At 38.7% G+C, this 23,072-nt stretch overlaps 1 protein-coding gene across 5 annotated transcripts in view; it reads left to right on the forward strand.

Annotated features, from left to right (window-relative positions):
- The window catches only part of nbeab (neurobeachin b), a 207,833-nt gene that overhangs the window by 50,948 nt on the left and 133,813 nt on the right, over nt 1-23,072 (forward strand). For all 5 annotated transcript variants that reach the window (XM_085131434.1, XM_085131435.1, XM_085131438.1 and 2 more), the window contains exons 2-11: nt 3,339-3,570; nt 5,613-5,713; nt 5,946-6,041; nt 7,499-7,620; nt 9,500-9,626; nt 13,190-13,309; nt 15,119-15,265; nt 20,235-20,432; nt 20,559-20,692; nt 22,471-22,579. In XM_085131434.1, coding sequence (XP_084987560.1) covers nt 3,339-3,570; nt 5,613-5,713; nt 5,946-6,041; nt 7,499-7,620; nt 9,500-9,626; nt 13,190-13,309; nt 15,119-15,265; nt 20,235-20,432; nt 20,559-20,692; nt 22,471-22,579 — 1,386 coding nt within the window. The remainder of the gene's footprint in view (nt 1-3,338; nt 3,571-5,612; nt 5,714-5,945; nt 6,042-7,498; nt 7,621-9,499; nt 9,627-13,189; nt 13,310-15,118; nt 15,266-20,234; nt 20,433-20,558; nt 20,693-22,470; nt 22,580-23,072) is intronic.

The raw sequence follows: 23,072 nt of genomic DNA on the forward strand, positions 1-23,072 counted from the left end.
TGTTTTTCCATGATAGCAAGCCTTTGAATAACAGTGGAAACTACAATTGGTCTTAGGAGCAAACACCAAAAGCATCATCTCAGTACAAACCAGTAATTTTGCTGTCCACCCATGTCAAGTCTCCAACAAAGAATCACCTGACCTTTTCAGAAGCTGAATAGGGACATATCAAACACAACTGTAGAGGATGACTTGCTGTAATTTACCACAAATCTTTGCTGTCTGTACTCCCTCTGTTTTCCCTGTTTTTCACTTCAGCTGTGTTGTGTGCATCTTACCGTGTTTGCAAGCAGGACATTTTCCTTACTCACTTGATGTAACTGCTTGTTTTATGTAGAATAGTAATACTAGTTTGGTTTTGCTTTTTAGCAACAGTTTGTTGCAATTTTATGTTTTCTGCAGCATTTCCTTCTAAGCTTGGTCATTTACACTGATTATGGGGTTTGCATCTGAAACTAAGCAGTGTTCAAACTGTGCATTGATGTTGAATTGAATTTTTATATGGCTGAGATACGCTGTGCTGTCCACCTGTTAAGTGTGTAATCAGTGATTTAATGTCTTTATGTGCCTCTTGTAAGCTAATGGGTGAAAATTATTCTGAGGAACCAAACCTGCAATTACTTCACTTCTCGGGATTGTGATGTGCCTGTGAATAGTGTGATTAATGGCAATTGCACTTAAGAATTATGAGGTTTAGTCTAGATTTTATGGCTCTTTTCTCTCTTATTGCATATGCTCTTGGATGACGAACATCATAGCGGCTAAAAAAGGAGTCTTTTGTCTGATAATAATTTACTGACAACTTTTGACAGCATATGAATTGCAGGAAGTTTCTTTCATCATCAATCTTTTGATATATTGTTATTCTTTATGCCTCAAACAACCACACATTAAAAATGACATAAATGCATTGTGATCTTGGGTAAACCTAATGTTGTAAAGACACAGTCACAGTTCATAAAAGAAGGGAACATGGCAGGTGCTGCATAAACTGAACTGTTAAATTTTCTCAATACAATATCTGTTGAGGAAGAGCATGTTGACATCATATATGATTAAGCATAATGACAATTTTTTTCTTTGTATTATTACACTCACCATTTCATTAGGTACACCTGTTTAATTAACCTGAACAAAAAATATCTAACCAGCCAATCACATGGTAGCAAATCAATGCATTTAGGCATGAGAACATAGTCAAAATAATGTGTCAAAGTTCACATTGTCCATCAGAATAGAGAAGAACTTTCCCCTGAACCATCTTTCAAACTGCTTCGAGCTGTTAGGAGCAATCACTCAAATAACCCCCGGCTACAGACAAGTTATGCAGAAGAGCATCTCTGAATGCACTAAAGCCTTGAAGCAGAAGGCTGCACCATGTACCACTGCTGTCAGCTAACAACAGGAAACTGAGGCTACAATTTGCACAAGGTCACCAAAACTGGGCAATAGAAGACTGGAAATACGTGGCTTGGTCTGATAGGTCTTTGCTTTCTTGGATGGTATGGTCAGAATTGGGCATTAACAACATGAAAGCATGGATCTATAATGATTTTTCTGGTGTAATGGTGTACCAACTGAGCATCATTTAGAAAAATCACTTCTTTGAAATGGTGACCTAAGCTTTCCATCAGTCTGTTAATGTCCAAAACCAGTTAACCTGGTGTCTAGACTTACATAGACGTGTTATAGCTTGTTTGGGTTTATAGAATTTATAGAATCGTCTGTGCATTTTGGCCATTGAATTGAATTATACCTCACCTTGCCCCTCCCACCACCTGTGTTTTCAAGCTGTGAATACCTGCTATTGTTAGCATCTCACTGATCAATGTTTCTGTTTTTTGTCAAGAGACTGATCAACCGATGAAGTGGTCTGGTATGAGAATGGTTTTCTAAATATGTTGACAAGTGCTTTTTATTCTATTTTTTTAATGTTAAGAATTATTCTACCATTTACAGTTCTATGATCTCCACATGTGCAACAGCTGTTAAATGTGGGGAGATGGCAACAAAGCACAACCAGTAGACCAATAAGATGTCATGGGTAAGCTTTTGGTCATTTATAGCAGACGTTTCCTTAGGAAGTCTATTGACATAAAAGACTGCCTGAACCATCTGCTCTATAGGAAAGTTAACATTGCTCTCAGGTCATTGTTTGATGATGCTTGATAGGAGGACTGTAAGGACTGACTCTTATATATTGAGTCCCTTTTATGTACATAATACCAAATAGCATTACGTATGAATGTTCCCATTATGAATTTTTCCATTTCCTGCAATTATTTTGTAATAACTGTGGATGTTCTTGTTGTTTTGTGTGTAAAGCTATTGTGTGAACTCTTGTTGCAACACAAATAACTCAAAGTGAGCCAATAAAGATAACTTTTAGCCTCAAACCTCAGCCAGACTGTGTCTGATGAGATTGTATTTGTGAACAGTTTACTTTTTGTATGCACATCGATGTGTATTTTACCCAGAGAGAATATGTACGTTTTTGTGCAGGGTTTTTCTATATTTTATTTTATCTGCACTCTGAGCAAAGACTGTCATTCAGAACTTAAAGTCCTAGCAGCCCTGAAGCACACATCATTGTAATGTAATTGTGCCAAGATCTGATGATGATGATTGAGGTGAAACCTTATTTATACCTCCATGGACTAGTCTTTCTCTACTTTAGGCAACTTTTGCTCTCACCTAGCTATTACCTGTCAGTCACAGTAATGTCCATTGGGTATCTAGGTCCATTTTCCACCTGCTTGCTTTGATGCCCACCAGCAGGTTGTTGACAACACACTCCATAAATACCGTGCCCTTTTTTAAAGGGCTAATTTCATGCTTTTTGGTCTCGAAGATCTGCATTATCGATTGCATTTTTCTACTTACTTAATAGTGATTATCAATTGTGTTTTAAATGGAGCAGTGGAGTTATAGTGGCTCCTTCTGCCTTCTCCTTTTATTTTGTTGTATGCCAGCTCTATTTTCATAGGTGCTTAAATTCTGATCGAAATCTTGTAGAAGGAAAGATTTTTCACTTTCTCTTTCCAGTTCTAGCCTTAACCATCAGTGTAGTAAAGTGTAACATTTCTGAAAGGATCCTATTAGTTAATCCCCCCCCTAGGAAAAAAAAGGTGTGTGTGTGTGGGGGGGGGGGGTGGGTGTAGGGGGGGGGGGTTGAAAGCTGGGTCAAACAGTGGTGTCCAGTGTATAAATTTAATAAAGGTTGCTACTTGCTGGACCATTGCATTAACGTAGAATAAACTACATCTTAAGCAGAATGTGAAAGGCATAAAAATTCAATCTCTTCACACATTTTCCTTCTGTCTCACCTTATTTTGCAGTTGGTGGGTGGTGAGTTTGATCTGGAGACCAACTTCATTATCCAAGATGCGGAAAGCATCAGCTGCCTGGTGGAGCTGCTGGAGCACTGTAACATCACCTGCCAGGCTGAAATCTGGAGCATGTTTACCGCGGTCCTTCGAAAAAGTGTTCGAAATCTGCAAACGAGCACTGAAGTGGGCCTTATCCAGCAGGTGTTGCTGAAAATGAGCTCAGTGGAGGACATGATTGCAGGTACGATAACGATATGATTCTGTCCTCATTTTTTGCCTGTAGTAGACGTAGTATGTGTGTTTTGTTTGGGGTTTTTTTTTTTTGTTGTTGTTGTTTTTCAGATTAATTGATGGTAATGAATATGATGTTTATATCTAGAAAGTACATAAGAATGCCTGTTAGGATTTAGCTTCAGTCAAAAAGACAATTTCTCTGTACTTTTTGCTGAAGGCTTTGGTTAAAAAAAAAGAAAAAAAAGGCGACTTAGCCCTAAATCTTATCCGAAACAGTTCTATAGTAACATGATTAAAAAATATAAAAACATCAACAAATTTCTTCAAAACCAAGTAGTGAAGACAACAGTGTATTTGATGATTCTCATTGAAAATATGAAGGAAATTAAGTGTGTATAGGGATTAGATTTTGTTCAGTAATTTAGTAAATCCACACAATTCTTTGACACATCAGTTTTTGAGAAAAGTCACAATAGCCCTTGAACTGGGTCGCCACAGTTGATCATCTGCCTCCATCTCACCCTATCCCCGTTTGCATGTCCTCTTTCACTACATCCATGAATCATCTTGCCTGTGATCTTCCTCTTTGCCTACTCTCTGGGAGCTCCATATTCAACATCCTTTGTCCCTTTTCTTCGCATGTCCAAACCACATTAACCTTACTTCTCTAACTTTGTCTCCTCCTAATATACTTTATCTTACATAGTATAAAAGAGGGAATGTCTCTCCTGGTCATTCACACTGAAAGTCTTAGCTGCTTCCACTTTCTTTCCCAATCTTTTTGTCAATGCCTCCATACCTCGTAACAGATCTCGCTACAGTCTTATAAACCTCCTTTTTCATTCTCGCTGCTATACTTCTGTCACAACTCACCCCTTAAACTCATCTCCACCTCTCTTGTGCACTGTCCATTGCTTTGGATGTTTGATCCCTGGTATTTAAACTCATCTGCCTTCACTACTGCTTGTATCATCACTGTTCACTCCATTGCATTCATGCACATGTATTCTCGTTTCACAAAAGCACTTAATATTAAATATAAACTACTGTATTTTACTGTTCTTATCCTGCAATATTTTACATGTATTGGTTAGAAACTAAAGTTTTGGGGGTTTTTTGTTGGAGGGCTTCGGATAAAATACAGACGGAATTAAAATGTGGCACCGGGATTATATTAGAATATCTCTTTGATACTGATACTACCTTCAGGTAGAAATAGACACACAAGGATATAGAAACAACTGAGCTCGGAACCCCTCAGTCTTTGAAGATTAATGTTAGAGATGAGTTTTCTGTCACTGCGGTTTTGTGTACTGAAGTCATTGTCACTGACATGCTGGGCTCTGCAAATTACACCCGTACCCCATCTTACTTCTAAATTATGCTTCAGATGATGAAATCAAAATGCATTTTTGCTGCAGTGTTCCAAGTCAAGGCAGCATGGTGGCATGGTGGTTAGCACTGTTGCCGCACAGCAAGAACGTCCTGAGTTCAATTCCAACATCGGGCCGGGGTCTTTGCATGTTCTCCCCGTGTTTGTGTGGGTTCCCTCCGGGTACTCCGGCTTCCTCCCACCGTCCAAATACATGCAGCTTGTGGGGATAGGTTAATTGGAAAATCCAAATTGCCACTAGGTGTGAATGTGCGAGTGAATGTGAGCGCGAATGGTTGTTTGTCCCTGTGTGTTGGCCCTGCGACAGACTGGCGACCTGTCCAGGGTGTACCCCGCCTCTCGCCCTATGACAGCTGGGATAGGCTCCAGCGCCCCCCGCGACCCTGAAAAGGAGAAGCGGAAGCGAATGGATGGATGGATGGATGGATGTTCCAAGTCATTCTCCATGCAATTTTGGCTTTTCTGTGTTAAATATAAGAATTTCACGGACAATGAACTGTAATCTAAAGTAAAACTGTTTCCATTATCTCAGATGTTCAGTCATATGAATACTTTTCCCCATGAGAAACTCCAGGAAAACTTCCAGCGTGGATGAATTAGAATATCAGTAAAGTGCAGCTGCACATGATGTGTTTATGTTATCTTTGTCTTTAAAGATTTGCTAGTGGATATGTTGGGAGTACTGGCCAGCTACAGCATCACAGTGAGGGAACTAAAAATGCTCTTCAGCATGTTGCGAGGAGAAGGAGGCCTCTGGGTGAGTAATACCAGGACGAGTTGTACATGTGTGTGATTGTTTGACACTGTCACTGGAGACGCCTCAAGAAACCCATCAACACTGATCGGTCTGTGGCTTGTTCTGTAATTGACTTACTGTCGAATGATTGAATGAAGTAACTGAAAAGATATTGAATGTCTGCTGTCCAGTCAGCCACAGAGAAAGCCTTGCTGTCTTATCTATACCCTTTTTATCTTTGCCACCTGTGTAGCCGAAGCATGCAGTCAAAATGTTGTCGGTGCTCAATCAGATGCCTCAGAGACACGGTCCGGATGCCTTCTTCAACTTTCCTGGTCGCAGCGCAGCAGTAAGCTTTCAGATTGTACATTCTGCCATGAAGCAGTTTTCATACATGCACTGCGAGCATGAACTTTTTTGCATGCACAGTATGAAAATGCAATAAAAAGATGCAAATGAACCTTAAAATCAAAGATTACACAGGTAACAAAGGGTTCTGTTAAGAAAGGGGGAATAAAGGGAGGTGTATCCACATACACAAACTGCATCTCAGGTACGTTTTGGTCTGCATAGTGGGCAATACACTTTCTGTAATGTCAAATATACCATGCTGTGCCTTTTCCTCATTAAGGCTTTGCAAGATCAAAAGCCTTGTTGATGTTATTTTTCTGGTTTGCTGGATTTTTCATCAACATATTGCAGGATGCTGATTAAAGCAAGTAAATGAGGTGTCACAGTGATGTCATTAAATGTTTATTTTTTTAAACTGATGGTTTAAAAGTTATTTTAAACTAAACTCCCGAAAGTCTTTGAGATTAATTGCAAATTCACTCAAATAAAAGTGGAACTCAAGCAGATTTATGTCAAAGAGGCTGAACACATGCGCTGATAATGTAGTCTGCATGAGAATTATGTCAACACCTAACGCTATGGACGACAGTTTCAGAGCAATTATTAAACATCAATATTTAACTGGAGGTACATATTTGGATAATTAAAATAAAGACTTTCCTTTACATTTAAAACGTTTTAACGTTAGTCTCAAAAATGGAATGAAAGTATGGATTCAGGGATATTCTTTTTGTATTTTTTTGTAGGTGAAAATATGAACATTTTAGTTTACATTACTGATTTATATATTTATGTTTAATTTTAATTCATATAGTATAGTATAGTAGCATATTATCCTACTATAATACAACCGTCTCTCTCTGTGTGTGAACTCCTCCTACACGAGAACTCATTCAGCAGCCAAAACTGGCACAAAGAGGTACATCTAATGCCCCTGAAGCTTCTTATACAAATCAGATATTATAATGCTATCATAGTGCCCAGCAACCACCTACCAATGGACTAAAATGACCCATATGTAGCATTTATGAACCGGTAACACCTTATGAAAGTGTTGTGTCATTTTGACTTCACAACAGTAACATCTAATGTATAGTCAAAAAATCTGAATATTCAGATATACTGTATATTATATATTATGATGTCACTATGCCATCTAACAATGGACTAAAATAACATTTGTATAGTAGAGCAGGACCTGTGCATTGCAGGGGAGCTGCAAAAATTGGTTAAACTTTATGCAGCCAGTCCAGTATTTATCTTCAATTTCTATACTGCCCCTATTTTCTTCAAAGCAAACAAGAATAAAGCTTAGGTGCATACTAGTCTGTATAATTTAGCTTACCCTGTCATGTAACTCAGCGATAGCAGTAGGTGAACATAATTTTAAGGAGCTATCTCTGATGGTGCATGAATTTGTCCTTTGCTATCTTTTCTCTTTGTTTTTTGTTTTAGGCAATTGCTTTACCTCCCATTGCTAAGTGGCCTTATCAAAATGGGTTTACATTTAATACCTGGTTCAGAATGGATCCCTTAAATAACATCAATGTGGACAAGGACAAACCATATCTCTACTGGTGAGTACACACTAACTTATGCTTTTACTCCTTTTTCCAATGTCCTCAGTACACGCCCATCCCTCTCATAGGTGCTGTAAGGCCACGTTATGACGCCAAAAAGAAGTAAATTGCGCTTTCCAGTTTTCCATCATTCTAATTGCTTTAGCTTTGTATTAGAAATCATACCCTCTCTGCAGAGACCTATAAAGCTACAAGCAGTTTTATTGACAAAGCAGTATGGTGTCTGATATGCTGTGACCTACAGTGATTTTCTCGTCTAAGTAGATTATGACTGCAACTTGTTTTTCAAGGTTAAACTAGTTTTACAGACAGTTTTGTACACACTGGCAGCTCTTATGTAATGTGATTCGGGAAAAGGGCTTCATTTTTGCCAGATAATATTCATGAATTATAATAAGAATAGGGAATTAGGTGAGATTATTGAGATTAAAACCCACGGAGCCATGAACTACAGCGGCTACACAACTGTCGACTCCAGTGGTGAATTGCCGCTGTGGGAGACGCTATGGAGATATTAATTTAGTTTTGAATATCTGCCACATAAGGCTCACGTAGCAGCCCTTCCAGGAGCTTGTGAGTAATTAGTGCTAAAGTCAATAACCTAGACACACAGTGATGTTTGGCTGCTCTGTTTATTAGAGGAACTCTGGGAGAAAAATACAAAGCGATATATAAAAGAATTGTAGTAGGAGAGCGAGCTAATAATAAAGATGAAAAGTCAGAGAGAAGACTAATTGTCCAATAGGTAGTTCAGTGTGAATGAAAGAGTCTGTTCACCTTTGAAAGACTTGTTCTGTGTTTGTCAGATGTACCACATTAAAAAGAAAAAAAAATGGCTAAGCTGTGATGTTTGTATTCGTCCAATCATTTTTGTATTCAGCACTGGTACAGTCCCACAAAAAGGTGAGATATGCCAAACTAATCCTGTTTATGCTTTGCTCTGAATGCCTCACAGCTCACTGGTAGGGCATGTAGACAACAAAAAGAATTGTATCTTTAGAAAGGAGTGTGTCCACTGTGTCTTGGCTGCCTCAGCGGTATCCGTGTGTGGGTCATATATTTCTCTAGCTCTGCATCCAGCCCTGCGTTGCAGAGGCCTGTATTCTCTTTATCTGCCTTGACAAAGAGGTCGGTTTGTCTTAGATGGTGGTGTGGTGGAGTGGGTCTTTGTAGATGGAAGACTAATATAGACCTGAGGATTGTGAAAGTGTATTGAGTAAGTGTCAGCAATGAAAAAGATGTTCATTCCAAGCAGGTTACGAGTGGAGAACTATTGTTCTATTGCAAGGTTGTTTGTGCGTGTACATAGTGCGGGCTGTATAGGATCGGTTCTTATTGTTTACAAGTTGAATTTCCTCTGTGCTTCTGTAATATATCTTTTACCAGGAAGGCAGGAACATCAGAGTGGAGCGATTTACCATTGAGAGTGTTGTCAAAGCATAGTCTCGCTTTTCTGTTTGTTTAAATCCATTCACTATATAACTGAACAAATAACTACAGCTACTTTGCTCTTGTGATTCTTGAGGTATAATATCACAATTCTCTTATGAGTTATTTGTCAGTTACTTTTGCAAATTGCTTTCTGGCCGCACAGTGCAAGGTATTTAAAATAGCATGACCACAAATTTATTATGCAGTGCAAAGCCACCGTTTTCTTGATTTGTTTTTCTTTGTTTGGCGCCTTAAGGAGGAAACATATGAATGAACTTGAAAGGATGAAAAAATAAAGAAACCGGACTGCATAATTTGCTAGTCAAAAAGTTCTGCTTTTGTTGCTTTAGAAATATATTTTTTTCTGTTTGTGGCTAAGTACATTTGGGTTACCCTGTCAAGTTTGCCAGCTCATGATTTACTGTGTGAATATCTCTTTCTGCAGCTTTCGCACCAGCAAGGGCATCGGCTACTCTGCACATTTTGTTGGTAACTGCTTGATCATCACATCTCTCAAGTCCAAAGGAAAAGGGTTTCAGCATTGTGTGAAGTATGATTTTCAGCCCAGGAAGGTAAGAGCAGTTTTGGTTTGTTCCTGCTCCAAGTGTTCTAGACCAGGCGTGGCCGACTCCAGGCCTCGAGGGCCAGTGTCCTGCAGGTTTTAGATCTTACCCTGGGTCAACACACCTGAATCAAATGATTAGTTTATTACCAGGCCTCTGGAGAACTTCAAGACATGTTAAGGAGGTAATAGCCATTTAAATCAACTGCGATGGATCAAGGACACATCTAAAACCTGCAGGACACTGGCCCTCGAGGCCTGGGTTTGGACACCGCTGTTCTAGACCATATATCATTATTTAGACTTCTTTCATTTACATTATCTGTACCCATGGACTCCATATCTATTCCTAGTAAGGTCTGTGGTGATGAAAACATTTATATATTTCATGATAAAAAACTGAAAAAATGTGTAGTAGCTGTAAAAATAAGTAAGTCTAACCCTAACAGTCCATACACACGATGTCTGTTGATGATATTCCTTGTTTTTAGTGTCTTTCCTCTTATAGATTTGATTATAGTGTAATGCATTGTACTTGTATTCATATAGTACTTTTTGTGTTCTTCATTGTCATTCAAAGTCCAGCACTTTATTCTACACACTTCAAGCGCTTTATCCACCTCACATCTATGACCAATTTAGAACCACCAATTAAGCTGACAAGCATGTCTTTGAACTGTGGGAGGAAACCAGTGTAGCTGTAGGAAACTCATGGAGAACGACCACAGCTGGCGTTCAAACCAGGAAGCTTCTTACTGTGAGGTGACAGTGCTAACCACTCCACCAGCATGTCACCCTCTATCGATTCCTAGTGTATTTTCTGTGTGGCGGAAACAGTAGGTGCACAGAGCTTTTCTGCATCAATGCAGTCGTTTTATTATCTGAAAGTATAACAAATAAAGGGCTGCATGGGCTCAGGGGTGCAGAAACGCTTTCCTTTTGATATGATTATTTTTCAGTGTACTGTCAGGAAAAAAATAAACAACAAACATGCCAGTGTGGATTAGGGGATTTAATAAGCTTGGCGGTAAAAAAGAAATTCTCTTGAACTGTTTCTTGATCCCAATTGCAATTCCCTGTTCCGTTTTCTTAAATTGACATTGTTTTTTTTATCTCTACTGTTCTCCAATTGCTTCCTCAATTGTGCTTGTTGCCTTTGTCTCTATACTATATTAATGTCTTGAACTTATTGTCACACCAAATCACTACACATAAGTCATGCTGTGTATGTTTCCATATAAACGTGAATGTATTTAAAGCCCCTGAGCAGTCTTAACAGGTCTAATTGGATGTAAATGTAGATGAGAATATGAAACTTAATTTAGCATGAAGTGTCAGTGTAGCGCACCTATCCCTGCAGAGAATGAAAGCTGTCTCTAAGCATGTGTCAAACAATTAGAGGCTTCACACAAGACCTGGGAACAACTATTCGTCTCATTCCAAGTGTCACACTGCAGGTATGGTTTTGTGGAATAACGTAGAAGACAACTTGTCATAAATTGAGTTTTTAATTGATTCTGTGGATAAGTACAGGTAGCTTGCATTCTTCCCTTTAACTATGAGTCTTATTTTAAGTGTCAAAGGAGCTTGCAAAGAAAAGCGTCTGGACTTCTTTAAGTTGCTTGAAGACGTTTCACTTCTCATCCGAGAAGCTGAAGAACTGAAGAAGCTTCTTGGATGAGAAGTGAAACGTCTTCAAGCAACTTAAAGAAGTCCAGACGCTTTTCTTTGCAAGCTCCTTTGACTACGATGACCTGGATGACTGAGAACCTTCACAGACATCTTTTAAGTGTCCTTACCTTTGTGTGAAGTAGCAGTAATTCTGTTAGACTGCTCACATTGTCCTTCCTGGGTCAAACTAATAAAAAGTAGGCATAGTCACGTACTGTAGGAGATGGACAATCTGTTTCCTGCTGCTGTGACTGATTGTCTCAGTCTTACCCTATGTTCATATTATGAGCAGCCTGAGTCCTTTATAGTGGTATGCAGTTCTGCATCGGGCGTCTTATTGTTATCGGCACAAGCAGCTTGACAGGGGGAGCAAGTCCAAGAGCAGTGCAGACACCAATTCAAAGCAGTTCTGCAGTATTTTTAATAAAAAGCAACATCGAATAAACATTTTTAAAAACTCATAATTAAGAGGCCACATATATTGCCTGGACTGCAGTGTCACTGTCTCTTTGCTACATGTCACGTTCCTACTCTCAAGTAAAGGCACAAAAAGTAAAAAGACCAAAAATATATCTTAAAAAAGGTGGAAAAATATATTTTTCTTCTTGATGTCATTTAATCCACATTGTTTTGCTTCTGCCTGGTGTGCCTTTGTCCCACTTTCCACATTTCCAACTGCTGCTTCCAGTTCCTGCTACTATTGCTTAAAGTTTCATATTTCTTATTATATAAAGAATTAAGAATTCATTTAGAAGAATTAAGTTTTAATTACTTTTTTCTTTTTTTTTTAGCACAGAACAGTTGATATGGTCAAATATATAAATACACTCACTGTTCACTTCTTTAGGTTCGCCTTGCTAGTACCTAATGCTAGCAGGGCTACTTTTTCCTTCAGAACTGCATTAAGTCTTTGTGGCATCAATTCAATATGATGCTTGAATGATTCCCCCAGGAATCTGGTACACGTTGACGTGATAGCTTCACACAGTTGCTGCAGAGTTGTTCATCCAGTTGTACATCCGCAAGCTTGTGTTCAACCACATCCCAAAGGATTGAAATGCGATGGTTGTGGAGGTCATCTTTTGTACAGTGAATTCATCATCATGCTCAAGACACAAGTTTTAGATGGTTTGTGACACAGCATGTAATCCTGCTGGAATGAGCAATCAGAAGATGAGTATACTGTGGTCATAAAGAGATGGACATGGTCAGCAACAATAATCATGTATTGTGTAACATTTAGTGAATGCTCAGTTGGTACTAAGGAACCCAAAGAGTGGAAAGAAACCCCCAACCATTACCATCCTAGTAATGGTCGTGAAATCCCAGTATATCAGCAGACACCAGCAACCACGCCATGTTTAAAGTGAATTAAATTAACTTTTGTCTCCATTCCGATGCTCGGGTTGAACTTCAGGTGGTTGCTGCTGTATGACTGGCTGATTTGTGTTGATAAGCAATTGAACAGCTTCACCTTGTGAAATGGACAGTGAAATAATATAATGACAGACCATTAATGTTTACCTCTTGTAGCATATAGTTAATAAGAAACAACTTTTTCCCTCTTGCTAACTTTTAAATTGTTTTTTATTGTTGCACCCTCTCACCTCTTTGGCTGCAGTTCTCCAGTATTTACCTTCCTTTTGTGTGTGATTAAAAATTAGCTGTCTTGTGTCCCTTTGGTCTGTCCTCTGATCTATTATTTACTCTCCTCCTTTGTAAATCTGAGAACATTGTGTAGCAAGCTTCATTTCCATTGTTCTTTTGAACTTTGTGATTCATTTAAAATTATTTGTGATGTTGTTTTATAAACTAAATGATACATTTAGTTAAAACATTAATGACCTAAATACATAATGCTGTATTCTTAAAATCTCAATCTGATTGCTTTCTCACCTTTAGTGGTACATGATCAGTATAGTCCACATCTACAGCCGCTGGAGGAACAGTGAAATCAGATGCTATGTTAACGGACAGCTTGTTTCTTATGGAGACATGGCATGGCACGTCAACACAAATGATGTAAGTCCTCCTTATTTGTTACTTTTTCTCACTGTTGCCGTTTTGTCGTGATTTTAATGCTTCCTGGCACAAGGCTGACTAAGGCTGCCACATCAATGTTTCGCATGGCTCGCGCTCTGTGGGAGTAAAACATGTATACATCCTCAATAATTCTCATTGATGAAATGAGAAAATGAGTTTTAACTCACTGTTTTCCTCTGAAGTCTGTCTAGGGTTTCGCTCTTTATTTGAACATCTGTTTGTCCCGGTTGTGCTGCAGTAGATATCAGAATACAATTTCGAGACCCAGTAGCTGTTTTATGTGAAAATAATTTGTAACTTCCATTAGACTGAGGATGTCTTATTTAAAATTTGTGATAACAAGGTGATTTACAGTCTAACAGAATATTTGCATGTTCAGATGATTGCACACAGTTTTTAGAAATGATTAGCAATTTGGACTTGCAGAGAGGAAACACATTTAGAAAGGTGTGCTTTGAACCAAGTATAGTTGATGAAATATTCAACCACATTAAATGAAGATGCCTTAATTTGCGATTTTGTTTTTGAAGAAATGTTGCGATACATGAAGAAAAACATGAACATTTGCAGTATTCCATAGGCATAAGCAGGTCTCTGGTCATATACAGTGGGCAACAAATTTATTAGACAACCTGGCAATGTGGTTTAAGCCAGAGCTGCCCTAAATGAACATTTTCTGTAATTTCCAAAATATGTTTCTGTGATCCATCACTATGCATCAGTTTTCACTAAAAATTTTATTTTTATTTTGTTATATTATATTTATTTTGCTGAATTATAATTGTTGTTGTTGGCCACAAATTTTCAAATTTATTGTTTTACAGAAAAGCAGATCAAATAATCAAACTTTTAAAAACTTTTTATTAAGACGCTAAATTACAGTTGTTTTCCCGCATCCTGTCCTTCCATCCATTCTCTTCCATTTATCCTTAACAGGGTCACTGGAACCTATCCCAGCTTTCATAGGTAGAAAGGCAGGGTACACCCACTAACAGAAAAATTAGTTTTAGTGGTTGAATGTTGAATGTTAGTGCTTGATTGATTTCTGAGAAGACCAGAGGGCATAAAAACATGAATTCACATGAACTGAAAATGTGACTTTTTTTTGTCTAAGTAACAATATAGGTTTTAGCTATAAACAAGATTTTGGCAGATTTGTTTTTTTTAATATTTGGGTTTTCTTGTTATTTTGACAGGTGGTATAATAAATTTGTTAAGGATTGTATATTTGCTAAAAAGCTCTGTGTTTCTAGACAGTGAATTTGCTGTACTTAGTTGACTGTTTGCTTTAAATCTTACACATGTTGGACGTAAAACTGCATTTTTACAGGGTTAAATAGAACCAGATCTCTATCAACTAATCTGATGATTTCATTCTTCCATTGAACCTCTTTTATAGATCTTCACTTATAATGCAATTTGCTGTTGCCGTTGTAAATTGCCCTTCGATTTGGTGCTGGATGTAACTACAGCACATTTTTTCACTAGCACAGAGATTATATAGAGGTTTCATATCTTTGTAAATCAGGGCCGTTAGGAAATTCTTTCCATCAGGGAATTGTCAACGTACACACTGAAACAACATGAGAGAATGTTATTTTGAAAAACGAAATTGAATTTCTTGGCTGGAATAGAAAATAAAACACATTTGAAAGACCCATTTGAAAAATCAAATATTATACATTTTACTTTTTGACCTCTGCGTAATAGAGCTGTGTGATATATATATTTTTTCTTTTTCTTCTAGTCCCTGATGGTGTTGCCTCTTTTTCTATGTCCCTCTTGCAGAGTTATGATAAGTGCTTCCTTGGGTCATCAGAGACAGCGGATGCTAACAGAGTGTTCTGCGGGCAGCTAGGAGCTGTCTTCGTGTTCAGCGAAGCTCTCAATCCCGCTCAGATATTTGCAATTCATCAGCTAGGACCAGGCTATAAGGTATGTGCTTGTGGGTGCCTAAATTAGATTACATGTAAGCAGTCTGCATTACCAATCCATCTGTGAAATCAATGAGCAGCTCTGTCCTGCTGTAGTTCCTTTGCCTTGTATCGCTGTCCTGCTTTTCCTCCCAGATAAACAGATGCATAAATTACCTATTTCTGGGGAATAATGGCACAGTACACAGAGGAAAGCAGCAGGCCCTCTGCGGGGATAGAGACATGAGCCAAGTTATATCAGCTGCAGCAGGTGGTGCGCTCCCGAGCATCTTAACAAAAATCAGAACATAAATGTGAATATAAAAGGAAACGGACCTCTTAAAATAGGGATTACAGTGTGAATATTTATTATATGTTGACAAAACATCCCACTGATCTGCAAGAAAAAGGAGGTGCCTGTTTACTTTCAGATTCTTCTCCTTAGAATCTCCCACTTTTGTCCCAGATGCTCACAAAAGGCTGTTTCTGTTCTGTTTCTTTAGTGTTAAGCCCAACACCCTCTCACAAAAGTAGGAATGGCATTTCATGCTAAATAAACCCTGAACACAAGATGTGACTCATGCAGTTTGCACTCTCAGTGACCAATTTGTGCCACTAGTGTTTTGTCTCCAGCTGTTTTAAAGACAAACTTCCTAAGTAAAAGCTACCCTGCTGAAGATGATTTAAGTCAGGTCTACTGATGCCCAGGAAATTCTCAGAGAAATAATTGTTTTCTCTTTTTGCTAATGACTGGTTACTTGTTGTCCCCCTCCTTAACTTTTATTCTATTAAGACACAGCAAAGCAATCGTTCAGAATTCTTGAAATAATGAAGAATAAATGTCCCCAGGGGAGACGATTATCTGCAGTTCGTGAAGTTGTGAACAGTGTTTTTAAGACCTAGACAGGTGAGTTGGGGAGAAAGGTCAGACAGCTGTCTACCCCACTGATTTATTGTTGTAGTGGGAGTGCTATACAAATGACGAGAGGTCTGTTTTAATTCAGAATTGCCTGGAGGAGTCTGAGTGCAGCCAATCTCAGCATACATCTGTTAGCATACACTCAACTTTATACTGTCTGAACTCAGCAGAGCCGGAGAAAAACCATCGTCTCTGATGTATGATTTATTCTCTAATCCGTGGTCGTTTCCTCCATGTTTGATGTTTGACATGCTTTCACTTACTCCCACAGTGTATTCAGTGTAACCGTAACTGCACTTAGTTTAAATGCAGAGATTATTGCTGCCTAGGGTTACCGTTTCTAGTGCATGTTATGATTTATGGCTGTAAATCTGACTGTGTTGTGTTAGCTAGATTTCTTCTTCAGGCTCTGAACTTGGATGTACTTCTGTTTCGTTTAAAGTACAAACAAACAACTTTTTTCTTGTAAAGTTCAAACTTTATGATTGACTTGACATTCACAGACTTTGACAGATACAGTTAGAGGTGCTTCTGGACACACTGTGCCTGACAGCAGCTGACATATTTTTTTTCTCTCCATTCGTTACTCCAGTTTTAGCAGTTAGTTAATCTTCAAAAGTCAGGTAATGACTCACGAGGTCTGGGAGTTCTTTAAACAGAAAGCCTAAAAAATTCCCTCTCTGCATACTTATTCCTCATATTTTCTTCTTTTTTCGTTTTTCTTTATTCTCTTGGAAATAATGTCATCTGTATTTGACAAGTTAAAACAATTGTGCCATGATTAACGGTTTTTCACATGATGCACTTTGTTTTTCCTTTGTTTTCTATTATCACTATCATATGTGTTCTACATAAGGCAGATTCACCCATGAAATTTGTAACAACACTGCACTGCAGTATGAAACACAAGCTACAGGAGAAGATATTGGGGCACAAATCTGGTCCACTGTTGCCCAAAGTATTTGACATCTAACTGTGCAGAATGCCTTTACAAACATTTGTGAAAGAATGGATCATTCTCTCTGTCTTGGCCAACACTCTACTGATTTACTAACTGGAAACTTCCAAACCTCCTCTGGCACCAACATTAATATCAACATAAAAACTGTGAGCTTCATGCCCAAGCAGCTCCTGTACATGTAAAGTGAACATGGCCAAATGCTTTTGACTATGTAAGAAAACCGAATCACAAAAGCTTCAGATAATCCACAGAAATGTGTTGCTTTACAAAATAATCCCAACAGGAATTTTTATAAATAACTAGCGAGGAGGAGATGGGAAACGGACCAAAGCCGGAAGTAAAATAAAACAATGACAAGCAAAGTCAGTAAAACAGAAAACTAACAGCCTACAAAACAAAAACCATGCAGATGATAGATATGTGACTTTTCTTTCCTAGCAAATAAGAAACAATATACAGAAAGAAAAATGCAGACCCTTGACAGTTGTAATAAAACAGCAAAATGGGGCTTACAGCGCACACAGATATTTAATGGTACTTAATCTTCAAACATTGGGTTAATACTGAAAAACAATGTTTATTTGGAAGTGAAAAATTGCCTTTATTTTAATTTGTAGTTGGATAGTTAGTTCACTGTATTAAAGACACACAAGGGTCGGTAGCAGAAGAAAATGAAAGTCATACTCTGGTATATTGTGTTATTTTCTACTTGTATCACAGGCAACAGGGAGTGTTGCAGTCCTCTAAGTGTCTTCCTGTGGTGTGCAGAGAGACTGGGTTGCCCCTGGTCAGTGGCAGCCTTTGGGACTAGTAGAAAAAAGGAGGAACTGCACTCTAATTCTTTTTTTTATGAGTGTCTGGCCTATGGAATGATGCTGTCATGCTACAGGGTTTGATAGCCCAAAACCCATGGGATCATTATTTTCACTGCGGCAAGGATCGCACAAAAGTGCAAAGCAGTGGAGCTTGTTATTTCTTGCCACTTGGGTTCCATGAGTTGAAACTTTTGAAGGATGTTAGAGACTTCATGATGAGATGCATGATGTCCGCTGTGTGGACCTGATCATAGCAGATGAAGAGATTATCTCTCATGCTTTTTTATCATCGTAGATATGTCATTAAATTGGGCTCAACCCTCTCAGTTTCAGTGCTGTGAGGAAACTGATGTAACGCCTCTATAAATCTCAATCAATAGACATATTTACTAGCATCGTGTTGAAAAAGGGTCGTAGCACTTTAGGCAGAGACGAAACTGTAACATGTAACAAAACGGAATGAAAATGTCAAATAGTATTATTACATTTCAAAAGATGCAAGGTAGTGTTGTGCAATACTTGTACTTGTTGTTTAATAATAAAGATTATTAAAAACTTCCAAATGTAAGTTTCTACTAAAGGCTGCCACCCACTTACAACTCTGCACTTCAGAGGCAGTCAGAATAGAAACCATACTCGTTGTAGAATTTGACAATCTGAGTCAGATCACATTTTTTTTATCCATTTATTCCTCACTGAGAAAAAGAATCCCAGATTTCGATGCGTTTTGGACAGGTGCGCAAACCCTGTTTGCCATGTTGCGGAACATACTGTATTTATCTACAGTCCCTCTAGGACCAGATGGTTGTTTCATCACTGTTGCTTCAGCTCTCTGTGTCTCTCTTTATCTCACCACCACAGTCTTGCTGCCCACAAGTCAGAGAGGGAAGGAAAAGCATTTCTTTCACCCATTAATAATTCAGCCCTCCTGATTAGAGAAATTGATTTCTGCGTTCACACTGCACTGACAGATTAATTCAGCTCATCTGTCAACAGCTAATTGATTGAGTAAATTGAGACTAGTCTGTCATCGATCAGCAGTTTGTTATGGTAGCCATATTGAATGTGTTACTAAACCACTGACTCATTTAACCTGTGCTTTATGAGACATGTTGGTAAAGGCATTGTGGTAAATATGATGCAGTTATTCTTACAAGACACACAGTCCCAGTAAAACACTGAATTATCATCATAATCATCAAGTCGCTGGTTTATTTCCCTCAGCTGGGCGTAAATTTATAATCCGTTTTCTTCCTCTTATTACTATAGATGTGAGGTGGCACAGCAATTTGAAGCTAAACTGCCAACCGCCAGCTTTAATTTGAATGCGTTTTCAGCTGTATTGGCAAAACTCGTTCCCAATTTGTCTCTGCTTCATGACTGTATTGGAAAAGAAAATTACAATGTCAGTGCAAAACAAGCAAAAGCAATCCCCCCCCCCCCCCCCCCCCCCCCCCCCCAAAAGAAAAAAAAACAAACAAACAAAAAAAACAAACCAAAAACCGAGTACTTTATATCCAAAAAGACTGCTCTGACAGTGCCTTGTCTGCAGCCTTCTTTTAGTATGTTTTTGTGAGAGTTCAGCAGTAACTGTGCTCGGCTTGAATTTGCTTATGAACAGAGTGGAGTAAATGACTTCTTGGTTAAATTAATGCAGGTACACAATCATCTCTGGTATCAAAGCAGCTTTGATCTTTGTCATCAGACCCTAATCATTGTACTCTGCAGTCGAACTTGAAGATTGTCATCAGGCAATGTTGCACTCAGAACAAAAGGCTTACGTGCACATTCAAAGTAAGACAAAATATGCAGCAAATATCTTCAAAGAGACATAACGATGAAAATAATTCATTTTACAAATATAAGTTTAAACAAGAGTTTTACGTCTCATATTTTGGAAATTTATTTACAGCCACTGGTTTTCTATTTTGAATAAAGCTTTTCTTTTGACATGTAAACATAATACTGCTGCCACAGCTCACTTTATTCTCTTAGTTGCTAAAAAGCTAATGGTTTTGCCTTTTGTTGTTGATTGCACCCATACAGAATGATAGAGATGAACAGGATGCTTTAATCAATGGAGAAAATTCATTTTGAAAATGGTGATATGCTGTAATGCACTCAGTGTCGGCCATTTTTCATTCTCAAATGAAGTTATAATTAAAAAATAACACCCAAGAGGCAATGATGGGGTGTATGTTCACTAAGAAAAATACATAGCCCTTCACTCTCACACTTTTATTTTTGTCATTCCTTTATTTGATTTCTCTCTCTCCCTGTTTTTTTTTTCTAACAGAGTACATTTAAGTTCAAGTCCGAGAGTGATATTCACTTAGCAGAGCATCACAAGCAGGTATTATATGACGGCAAATTAGCCAACTCCATCGCCTTCACCTATAATGCGAAGGCCACTGATGCCCAGCTTTGCCTGGAGTCTTCGCCTAGAGAAAACGCCTCCATCTTTGTGCACTCACCGCACGCCCTTATGCTTCAGGTCAGTTGCATTACTCTTAACTTTGTGCTCAATACTTTAGGTACTGACTCGTTCATTTTTATTACATCGGGTTTAAAATTCAGTCCGTACGAAGGCGTATTTACGGGTTTTGCCTTACCCTTCTAGGATGTGAAAGCCACAGTGACTCACTCCATCCATAGTGCCATACACTCTATTGGTGGGATCCAGGTTCTCTTTCCCCTCTTTGCCCAGCTGGACTTTCATCAGCTGAATGACAGCCAGGTGGAAACAACTGTCTGGTAAGAAGAAGCAATTTTGAGACTGTACAACTTCTTTTAGAAATGAAAGTAGAAGTTATATACATGAAACTGTAGATGAGGGGGGAAAGTTGTGAATTTAATAACTTTTTGATATTTTTTTTATTGTGATTTATGGCTGTGTTTGTGACCGATGAAGACTAAAGTAATATTAATCACTTCTTAAAATGACTTAAGGGTTGCTTTTTCCCCCCATGAATAAATCTTCATGTAAATTATCAAGTTCAGCTACAACATTCCAGCATCTGACTTATCCTAATTGGGAAGTCACTGAGGTGTTCCAAATAATTATCACCCTTTTTTGTGGTGTTAAGCTTATTGGCAGTTAACCTCATAACTCACTGGGAGTAAAATCAACAGAAGCAATGGGCTATTTTGTTAAACTTGATGCTTAATATGGTTGAAAACTACGAATGTGGGTTTGCTCATGATTTTATAGTAAATGACAACTTATGATGGATTCAGTTCAGAAACACCCAGGGTCTGCAGCATTGTTGGATAAATAATGCGGTGATGAGATTTTCTGTATCATATAGCAGTCTTGGTCAAGCTGTAGTCCCCTTTCATTATTATCTCTGCTCACTGCTTCAGACTCCTCTCACCCCATCGTTCTGAGCTGGTCTGCCCAAAGCTTCCCAACTGTGCCCGGGATGGAGCCTGAGCTCTGCTCTAATCCTGTGTTAGTTCAATGACATGGATGGACGCAGGAGTGGCCGCATAGCAGCACAAATCCCTGATACCCAAAGCTCTGTCCCTCTGTAGATTCCTCTCCTCTCAGCTCTCTGTCCCTCCTCCTCTCTTTCTAGCATGTTAGAGTCTTTGGCTCACTGTGTGCAACTCTCCCAAGCACTTTGCTTTGTCCTTGCCGTGGCTTTTAGACTGAGTCCTTCTAAAAGCCTGTTGGGCTGAGAAGTTCAAAGCGTCTGCAACAATTAGCTCCATATAATGCTCCCTGATCTGCCTTGGCTGTTCTCGACAGCATCATCAAATAGTGATTTTAAAAAAATCCCCTTTAATAATAGCGTGAGCCTGTGTCACCTTCATTTCCAAGCAGTGCTGGTGTCGCATCAGCCACGACTCCTCGACCAAATTGGAAAGAATCTCTGCTTGCAGCAAAGGATCATGGGATAAACCAGACCCACACAGAGTCGTGTCATCTAATTCTGTTCTCTGTTTAAGTAAATAGTCCAAAGGGGAAAAAAACGACTTGAAGTTAACATTAAGTAAATGAGTTTGTATGCATGTAGTGTATGTTCACTATACATGAGCAAGCCTGCAGAGGAGTGATTGTGTCCTTGTGATTGTTGTGCTGGGGTGAAAACCACTAGAGGATGTGAGGAAAAGCCGATTAAGAAGTGTCACCAAGCACCACTGTTGCTCAGCCAAAGGCTTCTGCTGAGAAAAAAAACCCTGCAACAAAGAAAAAAAAAATGCCTTCACTTCACTGCCCTGCCTCCTCCTTCTTCCCCCCACCTCATACAAAAATATGATACCTACAAACTCTGTTACAGTTCACCATAAAGAAATTCCCCTGTCCCTGGAGAACCCAGCAAACCAGCCTTTTCTCCTGCACTGAGGAGGGATGAAAGCAGTGAGCTAGAGTTCCCGGCTGACTTCTGACATCCTCTGAAAATGACCTTGTTTTCTCCCCCTTTTCATTCTGTTTATAGAATAGTTGATGGACAAATTACATCTTAAGAGTCTGTGAGTCGATGAGTATTTTATTCCTGTATGAGAGATTGTGACTTTTACTTTTACAGTGCCACTCTCATGGCTTTTCTGCTTGAGCTGCTCAAGAGCTCCGTGGCCATGCAGGAACAGATGTTGGGAGGAAAGGGATTTTTGGTGATTGGGTACCTACTAGAGAAGGTATGCAAGAACTTACACAAAATATTGCCACTGTTTTTCTACCACAGTGTAAAGTTTTCTAATTTAACGTGTGTTACCACACCCGTAAAAATACACAGTACTATCAAAGTCTTCTGGAATCAGTCCATAAAAAATAAAATAGAAAAATTTAGACAGTTTTGCCTTCAGGTTCATCTCCTTGTGCAAGCTGGGACTGCTTTCATCAAAGCTGCTATCTTTAGATTAGATGCTTCTTTGATCTCACACATTTCCACAAGACACAGATTTCACAAATCACAGTTCTTGTCGTATTTGCTAAATGTCCTTCATCAAATTTCTCAGTATGGTACAGTACAATTTATTGTTCAGTCTCATCCCAGGAACACATTCACAGTTCACAAATCTTGTGAATGTTGTAAAAAAAACAAAAAACAACCTACCAGCTATGCTACAAGCTGTCGAGACATGCACACGAAGATGGCCCTGAAAGGGAAATGATTTGGCTTCAGGCAGT

Source organism: Neolamprologus multifasciatus, chromosome 14, assembly GCF_963576455.1.
Source record: "Neolamprologus multifasciatus chromosome 14, fNeoMul1.2, whole genome shotgun sequence".
NCBI lineage: Eukaryota > Metazoa > Chordata > Actinopteri > Cichliformes > Cichlidae > Neolamprologus > Neolamprologus multifasciatus.